The following is an 18930-nucleotide window of genomic DNA, read 5'->3' as shown; positions in this document are numbered from 1 at the left end:
CATATAACCATACAAATAGCATATTATAATATAATATAAATATTATATATTTAATTTATAAAAGTAGTCTACCAATATAAATCAACAGACTGATCAATCAATAGACATTTACTAGCCACTTACTATGTTCAAAGAACTGTCCTAGAAGCTAGAGATACAAAGACAAAAATGAAATATTCTCTGGTTTCAAGTTCATATTTTATAAATGAGGTAACCAAAGAATATTTTAAAAATCACATATGCACAAAAAAAAAATAGAATAACTGTACTTTTACAGATTGTGTTGGTAACTTCTTATAGTCCCTGAACTAATTTTGACAATGAGACTTCAAGATTTTTATTAGTCTGGTCTTCAGATAAGATATACTTTTCAACCCCGGGACTTTAAAAAAACAAAACCATTATGGTTTATTAGGACTTGCCAAAGCCTACACAAGCTTCAGGAACACAAAATGACTCTACGTTCAGGTAAGGTCCACAATTAAGAATTTAGGTATATATTAAATAATGCTTTAAAATGCTTATTGATTTTAATATTACTTTATATTCAATTAAGTAATACATTAACCATGTAGAAAGTCACATTTCTAATGATATAAGGAACCAAGTATTGTAATGAAATGACTGGTCCATTGTCTGACAGTTTTCATCTTTCTCTCTTATTACTAGGGCCTAAGACAGGAAGCAGAGAGGATAGTGTCTATTATTCATAAGTTAATGAATATTTACTGAATAAATGTTCAGTGAAAATATGTCACTCTACTGCATATTATTAGAAAAGTATCTAGTATATTTATTGTTCAAAAAATATAAAGATTCATTTATTATCTTTTAACTATTTTACAGCCTAAGTAAAGGGAAAAAATAAACAGGGATATCTGGATGTGCTTTTCAGAGTGAAGACAAAGCTGATGTCAGGTTTATTAAAAGTTCTGCAATACAAGAGAACTTTTTACTTTTGGTTAAAGGTTTAAGATAATTTTATAAGATTACAGATAAAGGGAAAAAATTATTATGATATGTTACATAAATGGATTATTTGACTACATATACTAACTGTGGAATAAAAATAATGGGATAACTTTTAAAATCAATATATGCAGTATATAAAATAATCTCCATGCAAAGTTATTGCAAATGTATGAGATACTTCTACTTGGGGGGAAAAATGATTATCTTCTTCCATTTACATTTATAAAGGCTATGTGATGTCTTTAAATACACAGAGTAATGGCAACAAAGTCATCAAAAATCAATAAATCATGTACTCATGTGCTATAACATGCTTAACAAATGCATTAATTTTTCTAATCCAAAATTCTCTGCAAAGAGAATTGTGTAAATGTTGCATTTTACTTTAATGGTATTTTCCAGTCAGAATTATGTGCATTATGACTGAGTACAAAATCTCAATGGGCCAAAGTTTGATAGGATTTTAAAGAGGCTATGGAGCACAAAGCATTCAGTAGTTGAGCATCTAACTTACTCAAAATTTCAAAATGTGAATGTAGAGTAAAATAGAGACTAATTATAATGATCTAGAAACCTGCAATTGTTTATTTATTTATTTATTTTGGGAGGGACAAAAGAGAATAGACGAACTAGGAAGCTTTTGGTGAGATCTGTGTCAGGGAAGGGGAAAGGGATAATATGTGAGGAGTTTCTCTCTTATATCAAGCCCAGAAAGCAAAGATGCATATTCCTGGAAAATAATATATGTGACAGAACTGACAACATACTATTCATCACTGAGGTGACATTTGAAAAAGTAATAAAAACCTAAATAAGACTCCACTTAAGTTGACATTTGTTCCACCAAGTGACATCCACTAAAAAGGTCATGAAAGATACACGTATACTATTTATGAAAGTACAAATTTTAGAAGCTAAAGGAAAAAAAAAATCTGCCAAATATATTATAGGGAGGCCTAAAAAAGCCAAGAAGCATATCTTAGAAGGGTTTGCACAGAAGTATCCCAGATTAAATACCAGCAACAAATACTCTGAGCAGTTTGATTTACTATTTTGTCTGAATGAAAAACCATTTCAATCCAGTACCAATCTATCAGCAAGAGATCCCCTGCCCCTCTGTCTGACTCCAGACTTCAATTCTCTTTCTTTGTTTTCATAATCCTATCTTAAATTCATGCTGGTAGCTACCGGTTGCTTTTATGGATATGATCTGGAATCTTCTATAGTTTAGAACATTCTCCTTAACAAAATATTTGGGCAAAACTAAGCCAAACAAATCTGACCCTTTCTCTAGGAGTTCCTAATATCACTAGTATAAAATTAAAATAATATTTTTTCTCAAGGGGAACAAGGTAGCTCCTACCCAAGGAAATAAGAGGATATTATATTATTATTTAGGGCACTTTAAATTTGGGGAGTAAAAAATTAGAATAACATCAATTAACATGTTCAAACTAAGAAAAACTCAAAGAAAAAGACTAAAAGAATGTTACTTTCATTTATGGATTTGTGTTTACATGATGATCTATATGTTATATCTTATGTTAATGTTTAAGGGGGGAATTATGTCTATGAATAACTTTAATAATCTAGGGATAGATTTAATTTTAAAAATTCCTTATCAGATATCACAGAAATCTAAAAAAAGTCATATTCTATGATCATGATCTTTTATTTTAAGAAAATGTTCTTCAAGACTTAATTCTTATTATAGATTACATTACCGTACTAACTTATTTTTAAAATCTTTTCAATAATGTAAATTATATTTAGAATTCAAATATGTATACATAGTTAGCTACAAACAACCCCCCCCAAAAAAACAAAAACTACAACCTAAGTTATAGAGAAGTGATTAGTTAATGGTAAATCCTAATTTACTCTGATATGCTCAGAGTCTGGAACCATAAATTTTAAATGCTTTCCCCAAAGAGTTTAAGAATAAAAACATTTACATATTTTCTTAGAAACATAGGCTCTTTATTACTGCATTCAATATTCTCTCAGGCCAAAGAAATATCTACTTCAAAGATTTATTTGATAATGAAATGGAATGCTTGATTTCCCCCCCTTAAATATAATTTATACAAACTCTCTTTTACTGATTTTTATTATACAGTATACTATATTTTAAGATATAATTGGCTAATTATTGAAATTTAAGATCATTATTATAAATAATAAATTAAACTAAGAAATTAAAATTAAGTAACGTGGTCCTAATTATTTCAAAGGGAATTAATCTAAATAATAGCTCTACATCTTCTGGTTAACATAACTAGCATTTGAAAACCAAAGCCTAAAACTTCTACTTACCTGCCTATCTACTTCCGGAAGCAAAAGCAGGAGGTACTGTTGAAAATGTTGAGGTAAGGAAGCAAAAGTGTGTTTGTTTATTAACGCCCTCAGGTTAGTGTTCACAAGAATAGATCCTGGTGTTTCTATGTCAATATCCTCAGCTTTGGTCCATTTCAAGTGTCCTGTGGTAAAAAAGCAAGAAGTACAACTTTATTGTAGATAGATATGTGTGGGCAAAATTATATATCATTTTGGCGAGACAGTTAAATTTCAATCCCTATTTAAAATGTTGACATTTGAAAAAAGAAATTGTAATAGCTTCTTCCTTTATGTCTGCCTTACTTTGACTTTTTTCATTTGTACCATCTTAAAATAAGAATCACATACATTTTTAACTCAAATTAGCATCTTGGACCATATAAATATTTTCTACATTTCATTAATTTATCAAATTGCTATTCTGCTGGAGCAGCTAGGCATCTCAGTGGATATAGCACCAGCCCCAGGATCAGGACCACTTGAGCTCAAATTTGACCCCAAATAACTTACTAGCTGTGTGACCTTGGGCACAACATTTATTTCCCCTCCTCCCATTTTTCTTTTTTTAATACTATATTATCACAGCTAAGCCCCAAGTTGCTTTGAAATACTTTGGGGTTATGAAAGCAGGAGTCTAAGTATGGTAGACTACTAAATGGAAACCCCTTTACAGAACACTGTATAAGAAACTCAGTTCTAAAATATTTGCCATAGATTAGGAGAAAAGCCCATAGAAAAACCTTCTATTGCAAAACACCTAATATCTGTTAGTAAAAAGACAATGTACCAAAAATCCTTTTATAAAAAGAGAATAATTTCCACTAACAAGGTTAAATTAGTATGGGTTCCTATACTCTTCTGAATATCTGAAGTTTCTCTGTTCAATGCTTGTTCTTTATATTTTTAATTATTCTATATTGTTCCATCTTTATCTCATAGCAAAATCAACAGCTCTTTTATCAGATTACTATAATATTATAAAATAAAGATCATTATTCAGTCCAGAAATAAGTTAATTTTCCAAACAATACAAAGATATTTAGAATTTTTAAACTTCAGAAAATCTTATGTCTTAACCTAAAAATAATTGGCATGGTTTTACCAAATAGGAAAGGACAAAAGATCTGAGTTAAATGCTAGAGAGAATATGGAAAAGGCTAAGAATTAAGTGATGACATTCCTCCCAGAATTCATTTATTCATTCATTTGACAATCTCATATTAAGTGTCTGCTAAATGGGGCTACATGGATTAAAATGAATAGGATCTAGCCTTTGACACAGTTTGGTTATGTGGCTATCAAAGTCACTAAGCCTCTAAATGTCCTAGACAGACTTCAAAGCCCATAACTTCCAAAGAAGGTCCCTTATACTGGAGTTCTATATCCCAATGAAATCACAGTCCAAGCCTCCCTAATAAGTGCAAGGCTGAATGTTAAAGTTACAAAGATGGAAACAAAGCAAAGCCCCTCAAAGAACCTGTTAGAATTAGCTTCATGGAAATGGTTCCATTCCAGGATAAGATCCAAATTAGTAGCATTTTTCAATATGTTTTTCAATATGTGGAAAGATTAAAGAGTGGATAATTCTAATGGGGATGAATTAGAAGTTTTATATTCACACATGGAATATAAGGTGTCTCATACTTTGGTATCAATGGAACCTATCCCAAATTTATAAGCTAGGAATACAACATATTTTCTTAGGCCAGTAGTACAACATATTTTCTTAAGGCCAAAGAAGTTTGTTGTTTTTTTTTTTCTTTCTAATTTTGCAATCAAAAAAAAAATCATATTCTTATAACATGTATAAATGTAAGAATTTCTTGTGGAAAGGTAAATATTAATAAATATAAAACCTTATATATTAGATCTTTTACTGAAGTATATAATTAAGCATATAATTAAGACAATGTTAGCTTATTAGATTACAGATAACATTTTACTTTTTTCCATATTCTAAAAGAATCTGCCTGCATATGCTCCCTCTCTCAATAGTCTCTTGAGGGAAACCAAAACCTTTGAAAACAGAAACGGATGTATTTATTAAAATCATTTCAGAATCACTCATCAGAAGATGGGGCATTCCAAAGTCACTGGATAAAATATATACGCATTTACTTTATATCTTTTGTACAATGTTACATTTAATGATTGAAGCAAATATGAGATTAAATACTAAGGTACTTTTTACATGTTAACAACTTAGTTGGGGAGATGAGACTAGGTTAAAAAAAAATTAAAAACAATGGCACATCCCAATTAAGTAAAAGATAGGATATTAAAGCTATAGGTAATGTGAAGAAATATCAATAGATCTTTTATTATATGGTCAGCTGTAGCGTTCTGGTTGGTTTTCTGGAGGTCTTGGAGCAACCTTTGTTTCAGCAGAGTAATCACCACAAGAATAGTCAGGTGTTAAAGTCCAAATTCTTTATTATCTCCTTCAAAGTCTTGTCTCCTTATCTGGGGCTCAGCTAGCTTTCTTGTGATCCTCTGGAATGTGTCTTGGTTTCTGTGGGGGAGGCAGGAGGAACACCACGACAGGCTCTACCTTGAAGTCTGTCTCAGTCTGAGAGTTTGTGCTCCAGCCTCCAGTCACTGTCTTTCCCCAGTCTGTTCCAGTCTCCTTCTGAGTCTTTCTCCAAGCCTCTTCAGAGTCTGTCTCTGGCTCAGAAGGGTCTTGGTCTCAGTGTAGAAATGAAGGACAGGCCTGCCACTATGGTGGTGTAAGATGGAATGAAAAAATCTGGCTGAATTTGTCCCAGCTTATATACTCTATTATACTTACATCATCATAAGTGTGAATCTTATAGAAAAGGTATCAATTTTGTAGAACTATATTAAGTACTAAGTTCATATACTTAAGTAGAGAACTATTCATCACCATACTAAACTAGATAGCCATTGACTTATCCATTCCACTCAGTTAACACCTTGTAAGAATCCTGGTTTCAGAGTTCTGGCCCATAACAGTCAGCTATAAACTCCAATTTTACACTAGCAGTTTGTTCATTTGAATGAAAAGTAATTATCCTATTATCTTGTCAATTTCCTAACCCCCAGTTGACACATACAATTGGAATAAAGTAAATTTTTGGAACAGAAATGGTTCCTTTGAGGTTGCTTTTAGCTCTCCAACATAGTGGCAAAGTCATCAGTATTCATCTGTGAGGTATGTTTCCTTTAACAAGGAAAAAATGTAACAGAAAGAAAAAGATTCAACTCACCACTACAAAGGGTAATGGAGATTGTATTAAATTCTAAGGTTGTAATTTCAAACCAAGATAGACATACCAAATATGAATTCCCATATGGAATCATTTCAAGAAATCTAACCCTGTTCTGGGCATTAAGAGATAAAGACCAGAACAATAATTTCAACAATTTAGGGAAGTCATCTAAGGAACTCCCTAAATTGTTAAAGAGGATTCTCTTTATAACTGTTCTACAACTTAAAGAGTCTTAGAGCATTTCCTAGAGAACTGATAAAAGCAAATATCTTGCTCAGAGCTGCAAAAACAGTATGTATCAGAGGCAGAACTTGAACCTAGATCTTCCTACCTTCATGGCCCACTTTCTATTCACTACTTCTCACTGTCTTGAGTTGAAACAAAGCACAAAAACTTCATGATTAATATTATAAAATGAGTATTAAAAACTAGATGAGGGCATGGAGGTGAGAAACAATTCATTGTCCTCACTTCACTAACTAAAATAAACATATAGTAGGCCCCTGCAATGTACAGGATTTCATAAGGGGGAGAAAGTGTACAATACAATTACATTTCTCAAAACATAGTTTAGAAAAGATACCAAGACACATATGATCAGCATATTAGGCCTTCAAAGCAAAGTACCCTGATAATTTTGAGACCAGATCAAAAAATGCTACACTTTGAAACTGGAGTGAGTAAGTAATCAAATCAGCAGGGATGAGAACAAAGACTGCATGGTAACCTGCCCTAAGAGAGTATTTGAAAACAAACTCCTGTTATTGCTATCAGGTTTCCTGAATCCCAGAAAGAAGTTTAAGGGTCTACCTAAAAGAAGGAGAAATCAAAAAATTTTTTGGAAGGAAGGAAATCAAAGATCTTCATTTTATGCAGGTTGAATTTCATTTTAAGCATATAATTAGTTCAACTGGTAGTTTTCAAAGCTGTCTATATTACGTGTCATTCTTTTTGGGCTTTCCTTGTGTTTTCAATCTATTTAAATTTAACCAACATAAATGGTCATCTTAAAAATTTAATTTGTTTTCCTAAGTGTACTAGTGACACAACTTAGTGGCTGATATTTTGAAAGCTATGTAAGAATCTATTTCATGTAAATATAGTGCTTGTCCAAGAGAAAGATAGCACAAGGTAGGGAAAAGATGAGATTCAAAAGTCAAACCAAATTTGTCACTATTTGTGTGATCTTGGAGAAGCCAACTCATTCTCTCAATTTCCTCATGAAGAAGAACAGGTTTAAGAGGACTCCTAAGGCCCTCTTTTCCAACTTCAACTTTAAACTTATGAAACCATACTATCCTATTCATAGTATAAGAAAAGTTCATCTTTAGGCTCTACTGTCTCTGTATGGTTTAATCATTTTCAAGCTCCCATGATATACAAAAAGAGATACTTCAGATAAGAGACACAAATATTTAGTCTCCTTAAAAATATATCTACCAATTACAAGTAAGTAAATTGACCTTCTGGTTTATGTGAGTTGGTTGCTATGAATAAATTCCTCAGGAATTGATTGCCTAATAGTGGATTGATAAAATCAGAATAAAGTCAACAGAATCATAAAAACCATTTATTCTGTAACACCATTGTAAAAACAAACAACTTTGAAAGAACTTTGATCCAATCAATACTAAAACATGGTTCCAGAGGACTGAAGATAAATGTTACTAACTTCTTGAGACAGTAGTGATAAACTAAATATGTAGAACGAGAATGTTTCTGGACATAGTAAATGTAATTTTTTAAAAATTTAACTTTGCATACTTGTTACAAAATTTTTTAAAAAATGCTTGTTAATGTAAAAGATATAAAATTTTAATTTACAAAATTAAAAATATATATATATCAAATAACTGAGTCCTGGAAGCCAAAGAATAAATGAAATGTAAATGTGAGGGGATTTGCCAGAGCTACTTCTCATATGAGATATCAAGGATAAAACAAGTCTGTTGATTCCTCTAATATACAACATATACATACTGTAAATAAATACAACATACCTGGATTTGGTCCCATTTCATAAATATTTCAGTCTTCTCCAGTATTCTAAGCTCTTATTAAGTTCAAAGTCTCTCTAAGACAGCACTTTTAATAGATAGTAGATACAATTTATTGAGTCTCCTTTTGTGTGCGACTATGACTTTTCAATTTCTGAAGTTTTCTTAGATAGTGGCGAGCACATAATAAGTTCTTAAAAATTACCTTCTGACTTTGCTTCCTCCAAATGGGCCATCCCATCTCTCACTACTGAATGTTTATTCTTTCTTCTACAATTTACTACTTATAATTCTCAATCATCACCTAGACTCTTTACAATATAAATTATACTACTAACCTATTTTCAATTACCTTTTGCCTTTCTCTCTTCACTTTAAATAATACCTGCTTTTAGATATTAGGTTGTAATAAATTTTTTCTATTCTGACCCAATAGACATGCATTCTTAGACCCTGTTGTTGTTGCCTTAATCTGACATGCAGCGCTATATATACAACTCTACCAGACACTACATGACAACTCTGTCAAGCCCCAAACCATATACATATATAACTATGGTACGTATCTCCAAGTAATCCCCATTTCAACAAATTTGGGAAATGGCCATTTAATTTCTGCTTGAAGATCTCAAAGGAGAAGAACCACAACCTCTCAAAGTAATCCTTTCATCTTTTGGACAGTACTAATTGTTAAGAAATACTTCAAGACATCAAACTAAAATTACTCTCTACAAATCTCAATCCCTATTTTTGCTTCTGCCTTTTGAACATGAAGAACTTTTTCCTCTTTCACAAGAGCAATACTTCAAACACAGTTATCATGTATGTCTTGACTCAACCAAGCTTCATTCAGCATGAAGTAAATGCCTTTCTTTCTCCAGTTTGACTATTGTTATCTGAACATTCACTTTCCAGTATATAAGTGTCCTTGCTAAACTGTAATACCAAAAACCAAACTCAATCTTTCATGTGTTTCAAACAGGTAAGAATAGCACAGGATTATCCATCTCATTATTTTTGAAAGCTATGCATTCCTTACAGCCTATGATCACACCAGCTCTCTTTAGTTTTGCAGTCCACTAAAACCTCTATTGGCTTTCCTTAGTTTAAGACAACAAAATATCCTAGCTGTCTTCAGGTTAATTGTTATTAAATATCACCAAGAATACTACAAAAGTGTTTTCTATTGTATGACTTTCCAGAGTACAGGGCATAAAAACCGTGATTACTAATTGCAAATTTCAATCACTGTGCTATCTAATACTATAGTTTGATTTTATAAAATAGATCTGTAGATTCCAATCTGAGATAAGACTCCCTTTTTCCCCTAGAATTCCTTTCTAATACTCTGTATAAGGCATTTAACCTACTCTGGAACATGTGTAAATGCTGCTCTCTAGAACTGACATCAAAGCTGATATTCAGGTAAAGGCTCCAACTTTAACTCCTCTATATTGGCTAAACTATAGCCTCTGGTCCTCAGTTTCTTCATCTGTAAAATTGAGGTATTAGATGACTTCTGAGGTGCATTTTCAGCTTTAATTCTATGATCTTATGAACTTGGTAAATTTTTCCCATTAGGAATATTCATATACAATATCATACTTTAGTTTGTTTTCTGCTTTAGAGCCAGGTGATAGGAAAGTACTTAACTTACATTCCTAAACATGCATATTTTACATATGTGTGTATATGTGTCTGTCACATACACACATAATTCTTATGCTCAAGTTAACTATATACTTTCTATGTGAATATATTATATACTTACATCTATAAATATAAGTAGATATTCATATATAATGATAAACATTACATATTTAACTATAACTACGAATCTAAATCTAATTATGGTCTGTTTAAAGTGTTTTAAAACAGACACAACAACCATTATTTTGACAGTTTTGTTTATTTGTGAATCTCAAAGATCTTTCAAAATTTCTCTCTGGTTCTTAAAGAAAATCATTTCCATTTTTATATGGGGCTAAATTTTAACATCAAATTTTAGTTTTAAATAATCCAAAAAGTGGTAAAAAAAAATTCAGACTTCTTAATGTGAAGTCTTTAAATCATATATATTTATTCATTAATTTATCAGAACACTTCAGTGTTAAGATATTAATGCACTGGTTTTGGGGTTTTTTTCACAGATGGAAACACTATGAAAGAAATTGACCATTTGATTTAGTTCATCCAACAAAACAGAAAAAGACAGAATTACAATGCCCAGATCAGAAGACATTTTCTTTTTGCCTTATTAAAATAAATAGGCACGGTGGCATGTGCTTGCAATTTCTATCAAGGAATCTGAGGTCAATAGAACTCAATAGAATAGTACCTAAGTTCTAAGCTATAATAGATAGCTTTATTTAAAAAAAAAGGAAAAAAAAAATCCACAAGTTGAGGGAATCTAGATTTGAATCTCAAATCCAGTGGATGTACAAAATGCATATTTGATCAAACTCTAGATTTGGAATCAGGAAAACAAACTTGAATGCTGTTTCTCATACTTATAACTTTTGTACAATCGTCTGGCAACTAGATAGAGCTTAATAAATATTTTAAAACAAGCAAACAAACAAAAAAGCTGCAATGGACTACAATGACTGTATGTTTGCATTAAGCTCAGCATTATTGTAGTGGGAAGGTTGATTAAGGACACAGCAAATCATAACTTTTGTATCAACCAAAGGGATAAAGGGCCTGTGAGTAATCCTTAGTCTTCAAGTCTGAGAGAAAAAGGAAGACCCAGGTTTTGGTTTGTTTGTTTCTGTTTTAGAAAATAAATTAACAATATAACATGGCATGGCATGATGTAACATAAAATGACATGATGTAACATGGCATGGTATGATGCAACATAGCATGACATAATATAATTTCACTATTCTTTTTTTCTTTCCTTTCAAATACCGCAACTGGGTTCCAACTGAAAACTAATGTCACTATGCAAGATCCACAGATCCTACAACTCATAGATTTCTCAGAAAATTTGTAAATCAACCAATACAGAATGACCTGAGAAAAATAATAAGATAGGCAGCCTTTTTAACATAGAACCCTATCATAATGTGCAGCCCCATAATTATTTCCTGTAAGTTCACCTTTTTATTTGAAGTAACACTGTATTTCAATCAAATGAAAACTTAAATGCAACAAAATCCCTCACTAATGAAATCAGTATTTGGAAGAAGAGATCACTTTAATTAATGCTATTATGAAACTGTCATTAGCACTTATTTTATCTATTAATTTTATATTCAAAGAGAACTATCATTCACAAATAAGGAAAACAAAATTAAATCACTTAATTATGTTCTTTTCCATTCTCAAATATAACCTAGGTTTTGTTTTAGATACTTTGTAAAAATTTTGCTCAGTTTGATTGGATTAAGTATTTTTTAAAGTATCTATGGATAGTCTACAAAATCATTCAATAAGATAAGAAATTTAATGGACCATAATCAATCCCATTGGTATACTCACCTAAACCAGATTTTTTCAATCGTTTTAAGTGCTGACTTGTTTGTTTTCCAGTGGGAGATTTCTGCCCATGTTTCATTTCTTTATCTGAACTGTCAGCTTCACCATTTTTAGATTCAGATCCTAAAAAAAGAAAACAGTTATACAACTGCTGTCCTCTTTCTTGTTTTCCTTTTTAAAAGGAAAGATCAGATTTTTTTTTTTTTAATCCAAAAGCATTATCTCCTTTGTTTTAGCTAAGAGGCACTATCTTTTTTGGTCATAATCTGATTCTTCTAACCCTAGAAGTAATAAATATAAAAGCAAACTAAATCAATGCAAAAAATAGATGGACTATCAAGAGTAGCCAAAAAGTAAATTCACTAATCTTATAACTTGAGGATAAGTCCCAAGAAAGCACTTTGTAAAACAAAACTTTAAAAAGCTTTTTAAACAATTTGATATAGTATTCTTAAGTACAGTCTAAAAATAGGGAAAGATACAGAAAGAAGGAGGGTGAAAAAGAGAGAGAGGGAGAGAAAGAGAGAGAATATGAAAAAAACATCTTTCCAAATAAACTTTTGCAATAAAGTATTTCTGAAGAATACAATATTGTTATATAATAAATACTTATATCTCACAAGGTTTTTTAAATAAACAAATCAACTAGGAACCAAAATCAAAGGTTAGAGTGGCACAATGTTAAAAATAAGTGTCAGAAAATAAAAACTTATAAAAGGAACTCTAGTTTTGACAGAAGACTGACACACAATTTCACATCCACAAAAGATCTGCTTTTGATAGCATTGTACATCATTATGTGACCCACTGTTAAAGTTCAATATCCAAACAATCAGGGGGGAGGGGCCCAGAATCTATCAGCATCATTTCACATTTTCTCACAATTGTTGCCATTTGCAAAAGTCATTTATTGTGTACTATCTGGATTTTTTTTTTTTTTTAAAGAAAAGGTTAACACAACTAGTTTGAGTTGCTTTATCAACAGAAGGGATTTTTTAAAATAAATAAACCAAACCTCCAAAAAAAAGTAGTACCCAATGATTTTCATCAAATCCAGATTTCATATGCCATTTCTTACTAAGGTATATTCTGTGAGAACTGGTCTAGCATACAATCATTTAGCTATTTTACCTGACGGTGAATCCGACTGCTCATCAGACACCTTTAATGGTGTCAAAACAACACGAGGAACAGTCTTGTTTACCATCATTGAGACTCCATTTCTTCTTTTCTGCTGCTGTCTCAAAGCCTATAAAACACGATAATAAAACACAACATAAAAATATAACCAAAATTATTTCTTTTAAGTGAATTAAATGAGGCATCTGACTACCATTAAATGAAATCTCTTAAGAGATACAAATTTTGCATAGTCACTAATTTGTCAAGCTTGCTAATAGTCACCTTCATGTCATTTTCTTCAAAAGCATAAAACCAGGCTTTAGGAAAAGGGGACGAGTCTTAGATCATTTTCAAAGCAATTCTGACAACAAAGCAACACTTAAAGGTTTGCTCTACCTTTGCAGCACAACATGAGGACCCCTGGAATTTGAAACTATGACTTCAGAGTAAAATAAATGTAAAATAAATGTTTCAAAATCAGGATAAAAATATATGTGCCTGCACTTGTCTTGCAGGTGCATCCTCTCTAGTATACTGCTCAGTCAATCAACTTAACACAGAGTGTCATCAGTATGTACAGCATGTAAGGACTACAGTACTGAGGCACTCACTCAGCCGTGTGGAGTGCTGCACAAAATCACTGAACATGGCAGGAATCATTTATTTCTGTGAAGGGAATCAGTCCTAATCTTGGAAACCTTGCAGCACTTGGCTTCTGTCTGACTGACTTTAGGCATTAACCTTCAGAACACGAACATGATGGTATTCCGGCAAATCCAGAGGAAAAAAAATTGATGAGAATAAATCTCTCCAAATAGGAGTGTTTTAAGTTTTACAAATGAATCAACCACAGGGATAACATGATAAAAGCTATTAAAAAGTTTTAAAATATAAAGTCTTAACTGATCATTTTACACAGAAAATTATCTCTGGTAGGGAAAAAAAAAATTAAACCAGGGGCACCAAGCTCAAAAATATGAGGCTACTAAAAGTCCTCAAAAGGCTAAAAAAGCTTGTCAGGGACTGCCTGAGCCTCTGACTTTGCTTTTATCTGTGTCTGTTTAATTCTCATTAATTTTGTAACATTTCTGTGACCTATTTAATGTTATTATGCCAAAGATGGTCAGACTTCATTTAAAACTTATCAATGACTTGCCTATTTCTTGATAGCCAAAGACAATGCAATCTTTTTTGGAAAGAGATATATCAATTAATTGTAGCTAGAAGGCTCTTATAAGCCATTTTAGTTACTCAAATAACTAAACAATTGGAAAATCAGATGAGCTTTGAAAGAATTTGAAAAAATGGAAATTGTTAAAAGAACATTCCAAAAAAGGTAGTGACAAGTAGAACAAAGGGAATCATCATTCAACTATTATTCTTCATTTTGTGTCCAAGCATGTGGGCATCAAATGAGAAACTATCTGTAAAATACTTAACATACAGCCAAGAATGTAGTAGGCACTTAACAAAGATTTATCGCCCTCCTTTCTTCCAATGAATGAATGAATGAATGAATGAATGAATAAATGAATAAATAACAGAAGTAACAAGAACAAATTAGTTTTGGAATAATAATACATTGTTGGTAGAATTGTGAATACATCCAGCCATTGTGGAGAGTAATTTGGAACAATGCTCAAAGATAGCAAATTATGCACACCCTTTGTTCCAGCAATGTTTACTACTGGGCTTACATCCCAAAGAGATTTTAAAGAAGGGAAAGGGACCTGTATGTGCAATAATGTTTGTGACAGCCCTCTTTGTAGTGGCCAGAACTGGAAACTGAGTGGATGCCCATCAATTGGAGAATGAATAAATTGTGGTATATGAATATTATGGGATATTATTGTTCTATAAAAAATGACCAGCAGGGTGATTTCAGAAAGGCCTAGAGAGACTTACATGAACTGATGCTGAGTGAAATGAGCAGGACCAGGAGATCATTATATATTTCAACAACAATACCATATGATGATAAATTCTGATGGACAAGGCCCTCTCTAACAATGAGATGAACCAAATCAGTTCTAATATAGCAGTAATGAACTGAAGCAACTACACCCAGCGAAAGAACTCTGGGAGTTGACTATGAACCACTACATAGAATTCCCAAGCCCTCTATTTTTGTCCGCCTACATTTTTGATTTCCTTTGCAGGCTAATTGTACACTATTTCAAAGTCTGATTCTTTTTGTGGAGCAAAATAACTGTTTGGATATATATGTGTGTGTTTTGCAAATGTCAATGCTGGAAAATTACCTATGCATAAAATTTTTATAAAAATTAAAAAAAAAAGAACAAATTATTTTTGTTAAAGTTTTGCAAAATATATTATTTTATTTAGCACTCATAATAACTTTATAAAGTAAGCAGTTTTATTATCTCCACTTTACAAATGAGGACTCTGAGGCTCTTAGCTTAGTGAATTGCTTAGGAACACATAGTCAATAAATGATCAAAGCAGAATTTGAACTCAGTTCTTTTCCAAGCTGATTCTAATATGTGGGCTATCTATCCTTCAAGGGACTTTATAATAAAGGTAATATTTTATCTAGTAGTGATAAGGTGTGAGCCTAGGCTCAAAGAAAGAGAAAAAGAGAGACAGAGAGACAGAGAGGAGAGTCCACATGACAAGAATTCATGAACCTGAGTATCTGTGGCAAAAAATAGGAAAGTTTATTTCTTTTTTAAGAAAAGAATTCTCTTTGAAGGAGTTTCAGGGCTCCCCCTTCAGTTTCAGGATTCTCAGATCAGTAGCAGTCTCTGAAGAATTCAAAGAACTTTACAGACATTAATTCATCAACTGAGAATACAAAGTGTCAAGGGTCTGAGTGAAATCTTAAAAGGTAGTTTAGTACACCTTCCTATAACTCAGTTTAAGACTACAGCTAACTAGCCTAGCCAGATAAGATAATTAATATGTATAATAGAAAAAATGGTGTATACATATATATGTGTGTTTATTCAGCTCCTCCCTTTGGCTGATTCTCTTTTCAGGGTATCACCTAACTCTCTTGACTTCAGTTATCTGTTCCTTGCCTAGTCCTTACTTGCTGTACACACTACTGACACTGTGTTAACTTGATTGACTGAGCAGTATACAAGAGAGGAGGCACCTGCAAGACAAGTGCAGGCATATATAATTTTATCCTGGTTTCCAAAACATTTGATTTACATTTATTTTACTCTGAAGTAATAGCCACCTTGGGCTGCAAAGGTAGAGCAAACCTTTAGGTGTTGCTTTGTTAGAATTGCTTTGATAATTTTAAAATGGAGAAATCCTTCCCCTATTTGTCACTATCTCCATGAATATAATTGGAACTTCCTTTCCTAATCTTTTCTTGGTACATTGTAGGTGCTTAATTGATCAGTTGAATCTAAAATCCCATTGTGTGCAATGGTTGTTGAAAATGACACATGCTTTGAAGTCTACTCTCTGCTTTACTTTCATCTTTTTAAAATACATTTTATTTATTTGTTTTTTATATCACCAATAGTATCCCATGAATTCCTTCTGAAAGCCATCTCATGAGACAGTATTTTTAAGAGAAAAAAAAAGTCAGCACAATTGATCAATACATTGAAAAAAATATATAAAACTATGTGTAGTGTGTAATACCTATGGACTTGCTACCTCTACATGGGAATGAGTAGGGAATCTATCCCCTCAAGTCCTTTCATTTAAGTCCTACTTGATCTTTTTAATTAGCAACATTTACTTTTGTTCTTTGGTGAAATAACGCTCTATTTATCTTTTTGTACTTAGTGTATATATTGTTTTCTTGCTCTGTTTACTTCACTGTGCATCAGTTCATATAAATCCTTCCATGTCTCCATCCATCCCACAAATTAATTAATTAACTAGGTTTTTGTTTGCTTGTTTATTTATTTGTGTGTGTGTTTGTTCATTCATTCATTTCACTCAGATTAAGTGACTTACTTAGGGTCACAGACCTAGTAAGTATTAAATATGTGAGGCCACATTTGAATTCAGGTGCTCTTTGATGAGGTTTAGATTTGGGGAATCCAAATGAAATTAGCGTTTCTGGTGGTCAGGGAGTTAAAATGAGATCTAGTGGCAGGTTCAGGGTTCAGGGAGTCAAAATGAAGAAATTTGGCTCCCCTGTAACCCCTGTGGGATTTGGCACAAGGGTAGGGAATTTTGGGGACTCCCTTCTGGTTGTGCAAGAGGTCCCCTGTAAAGGAATTTACAGACCCGAAAACTTAGATTGATAAAAGAGGTTCATTATGGGGATTAGAAGTAAGTAAAAGTCTAGTTAAGAAAATAGGTGAGGATAAAGTGAAGATAGCACTGGAAACAGTATTCCAGTGGGCAGAAGCTCCTTGGAGTGCCAAGCATGGCACAGCTGACATGTTTGGAATTTCTGCAAAGAGAGGGTTTTAATTTGGCTCTTTTATATTAGGAGTCTTTGGCTACAAGCTGAAGGGGGCTCATGGGTGGAGACCCAAATTGGCTCCTAGCTTGGGTTTCAGCTTCAAGCTGGAATCTGAATAAAATTCAATGGGTTTCAGGACTCAGCAGACCCCACCCAGATAACAAAGATGAAGCTGTTTGTCCTTGGGGCAGGGTCCCTCCCTGAGGCAGAGTTGAAGGAGATTTTTCTCCTTTAAGAATTTTCAGAGTTTCAGGGTCCCCTCTTCACTACTGACTTCAGGGTCAGTGCTCTATACACTGGACTACATAGCTGCCCCACACAAATTTTTCTTACAAAACAGTAATAGTCTATCTCATTCATATACTGAAATTTGTTTAGCTATTCCCCAACCAATTATTACTAGGCAATTACAAAAAAAAAATGCTGCTATAAATATTTTGCATATGGAAAATTTTTTTCTTCATAAAGATTCTTTGGAGTTACTAGTTCAAGGAATATGGATGTTTTAGCTACTTTATTTGCATACTTTCAAATTGCTTTCCAAAATAATTATACTACTTTACACCTCCAACAACAACATACCAGTTTGCTTATCTTCCAACAACCCCTTTAATAATGTTGCTATTTTTTTGGTCCATTTGAAGGGTGTGAGGTGAAATCTCAGTGTTATTTTCATCTGCACTTCTCTTACTAGTGATTTGGAGCTTTTTTCATGTGACTGCAAATAATTTGCAGTTTTCCTTTTCAGAATTGTTCTTATCCTTTGATCATTTATCTATTGGGGAATGACTATTAACCATATATATATTTATTAATTTTTCATTGACATATATATATATATAAATATATAAAATGTACATATACATATATTTTCACTCTCATTAAACCTATTTTAATCTTCATTTCAACCAGTCCTCTATCTCTTCCTGCATTATCCATACTTCCATAGGCTTAACCCTCAAGTGAAAACATTTAACTATATATGTGTGTGTGTGTGTGTGTATTTTAATATTTTTCCTATTTTAACATTGCTCATGCCTTGCCAAATCTCAACTGCCCCTTCAACCTTCCTTCAGGAGAGGACAATGTCTTTTCTTTTACCCAAAAAAGAAGTCATTTGTTGTGAACTCCATTTTCTTCCCATTACATATCTCAAACTCCCTCTACATCATATTGCATTCTCAACTCATTTGTCCCAATCTTTCTGAGGCTCTCTTTCTTGCCAAGAACAATCATTCTTGTGTACTTGTGTACTTGATTTGAATCTCTCCCTTCAACTCAAAAGATCTTTAATTGCCCCCCCCTCCATGCTCAAACTTCATCTGCTGGCTCTTTCCCTGATGTCTCCAAACATGCCCAACTCTCCATTTTCTAAAAAAAGCTGTTCACA

At 32.5% G+C, this 18930-nt stretch overlaps 1 protein-coding gene across 5 annotated transcripts in view; it reads right to left on the bottom strand.

Annotated features, from left to right (window-relative positions):
- Nucleotides 1-18930, bottom strand: part of ASXL3 (ASXL transcriptional regulator 3) — a 248985-nt gene that overhangs the window by 67643 nt on the left and 162412 nt on the right. For all 5 annotated transcript variants that reach the window (XM_074277569.1, XM_074277560.1, XM_074277579.1 and 2 more), the window contains 3 exons: nt 13151-13268; nt 12023-12142; nt 3289-3452 (listed from right to left, as the gene is read on the bottom strand). In XM_074277569.1, coding sequence (XP_074133670.1) covers nt 3289-3452; nt 12023-12142; nt 13151-13268 — 402 coding nt within the window. The remainder of the gene's footprint in view (nt 1-3288; nt 3453-12022; nt 12143-13150; nt 13269-18930) is intronic.

Source organism: Sminthopsis crassicaudata, chromosome 1, assembly GCF_048593235.1.
Source record: "Sminthopsis crassicaudata isolate SCR6 chromosome 1, ASM4859323v1, whole genome shotgun sequence".
Classification (NCBI taxonomy): Eukaryota; Metazoa; Chordata; class Mammalia; order Dasyuromorphia; family Dasyuridae; genus Sminthopsis; species Sminthopsis crassicaudata.
This window is presented reverse-complemented; position numbering and strand designations above follow the sequence as displayed.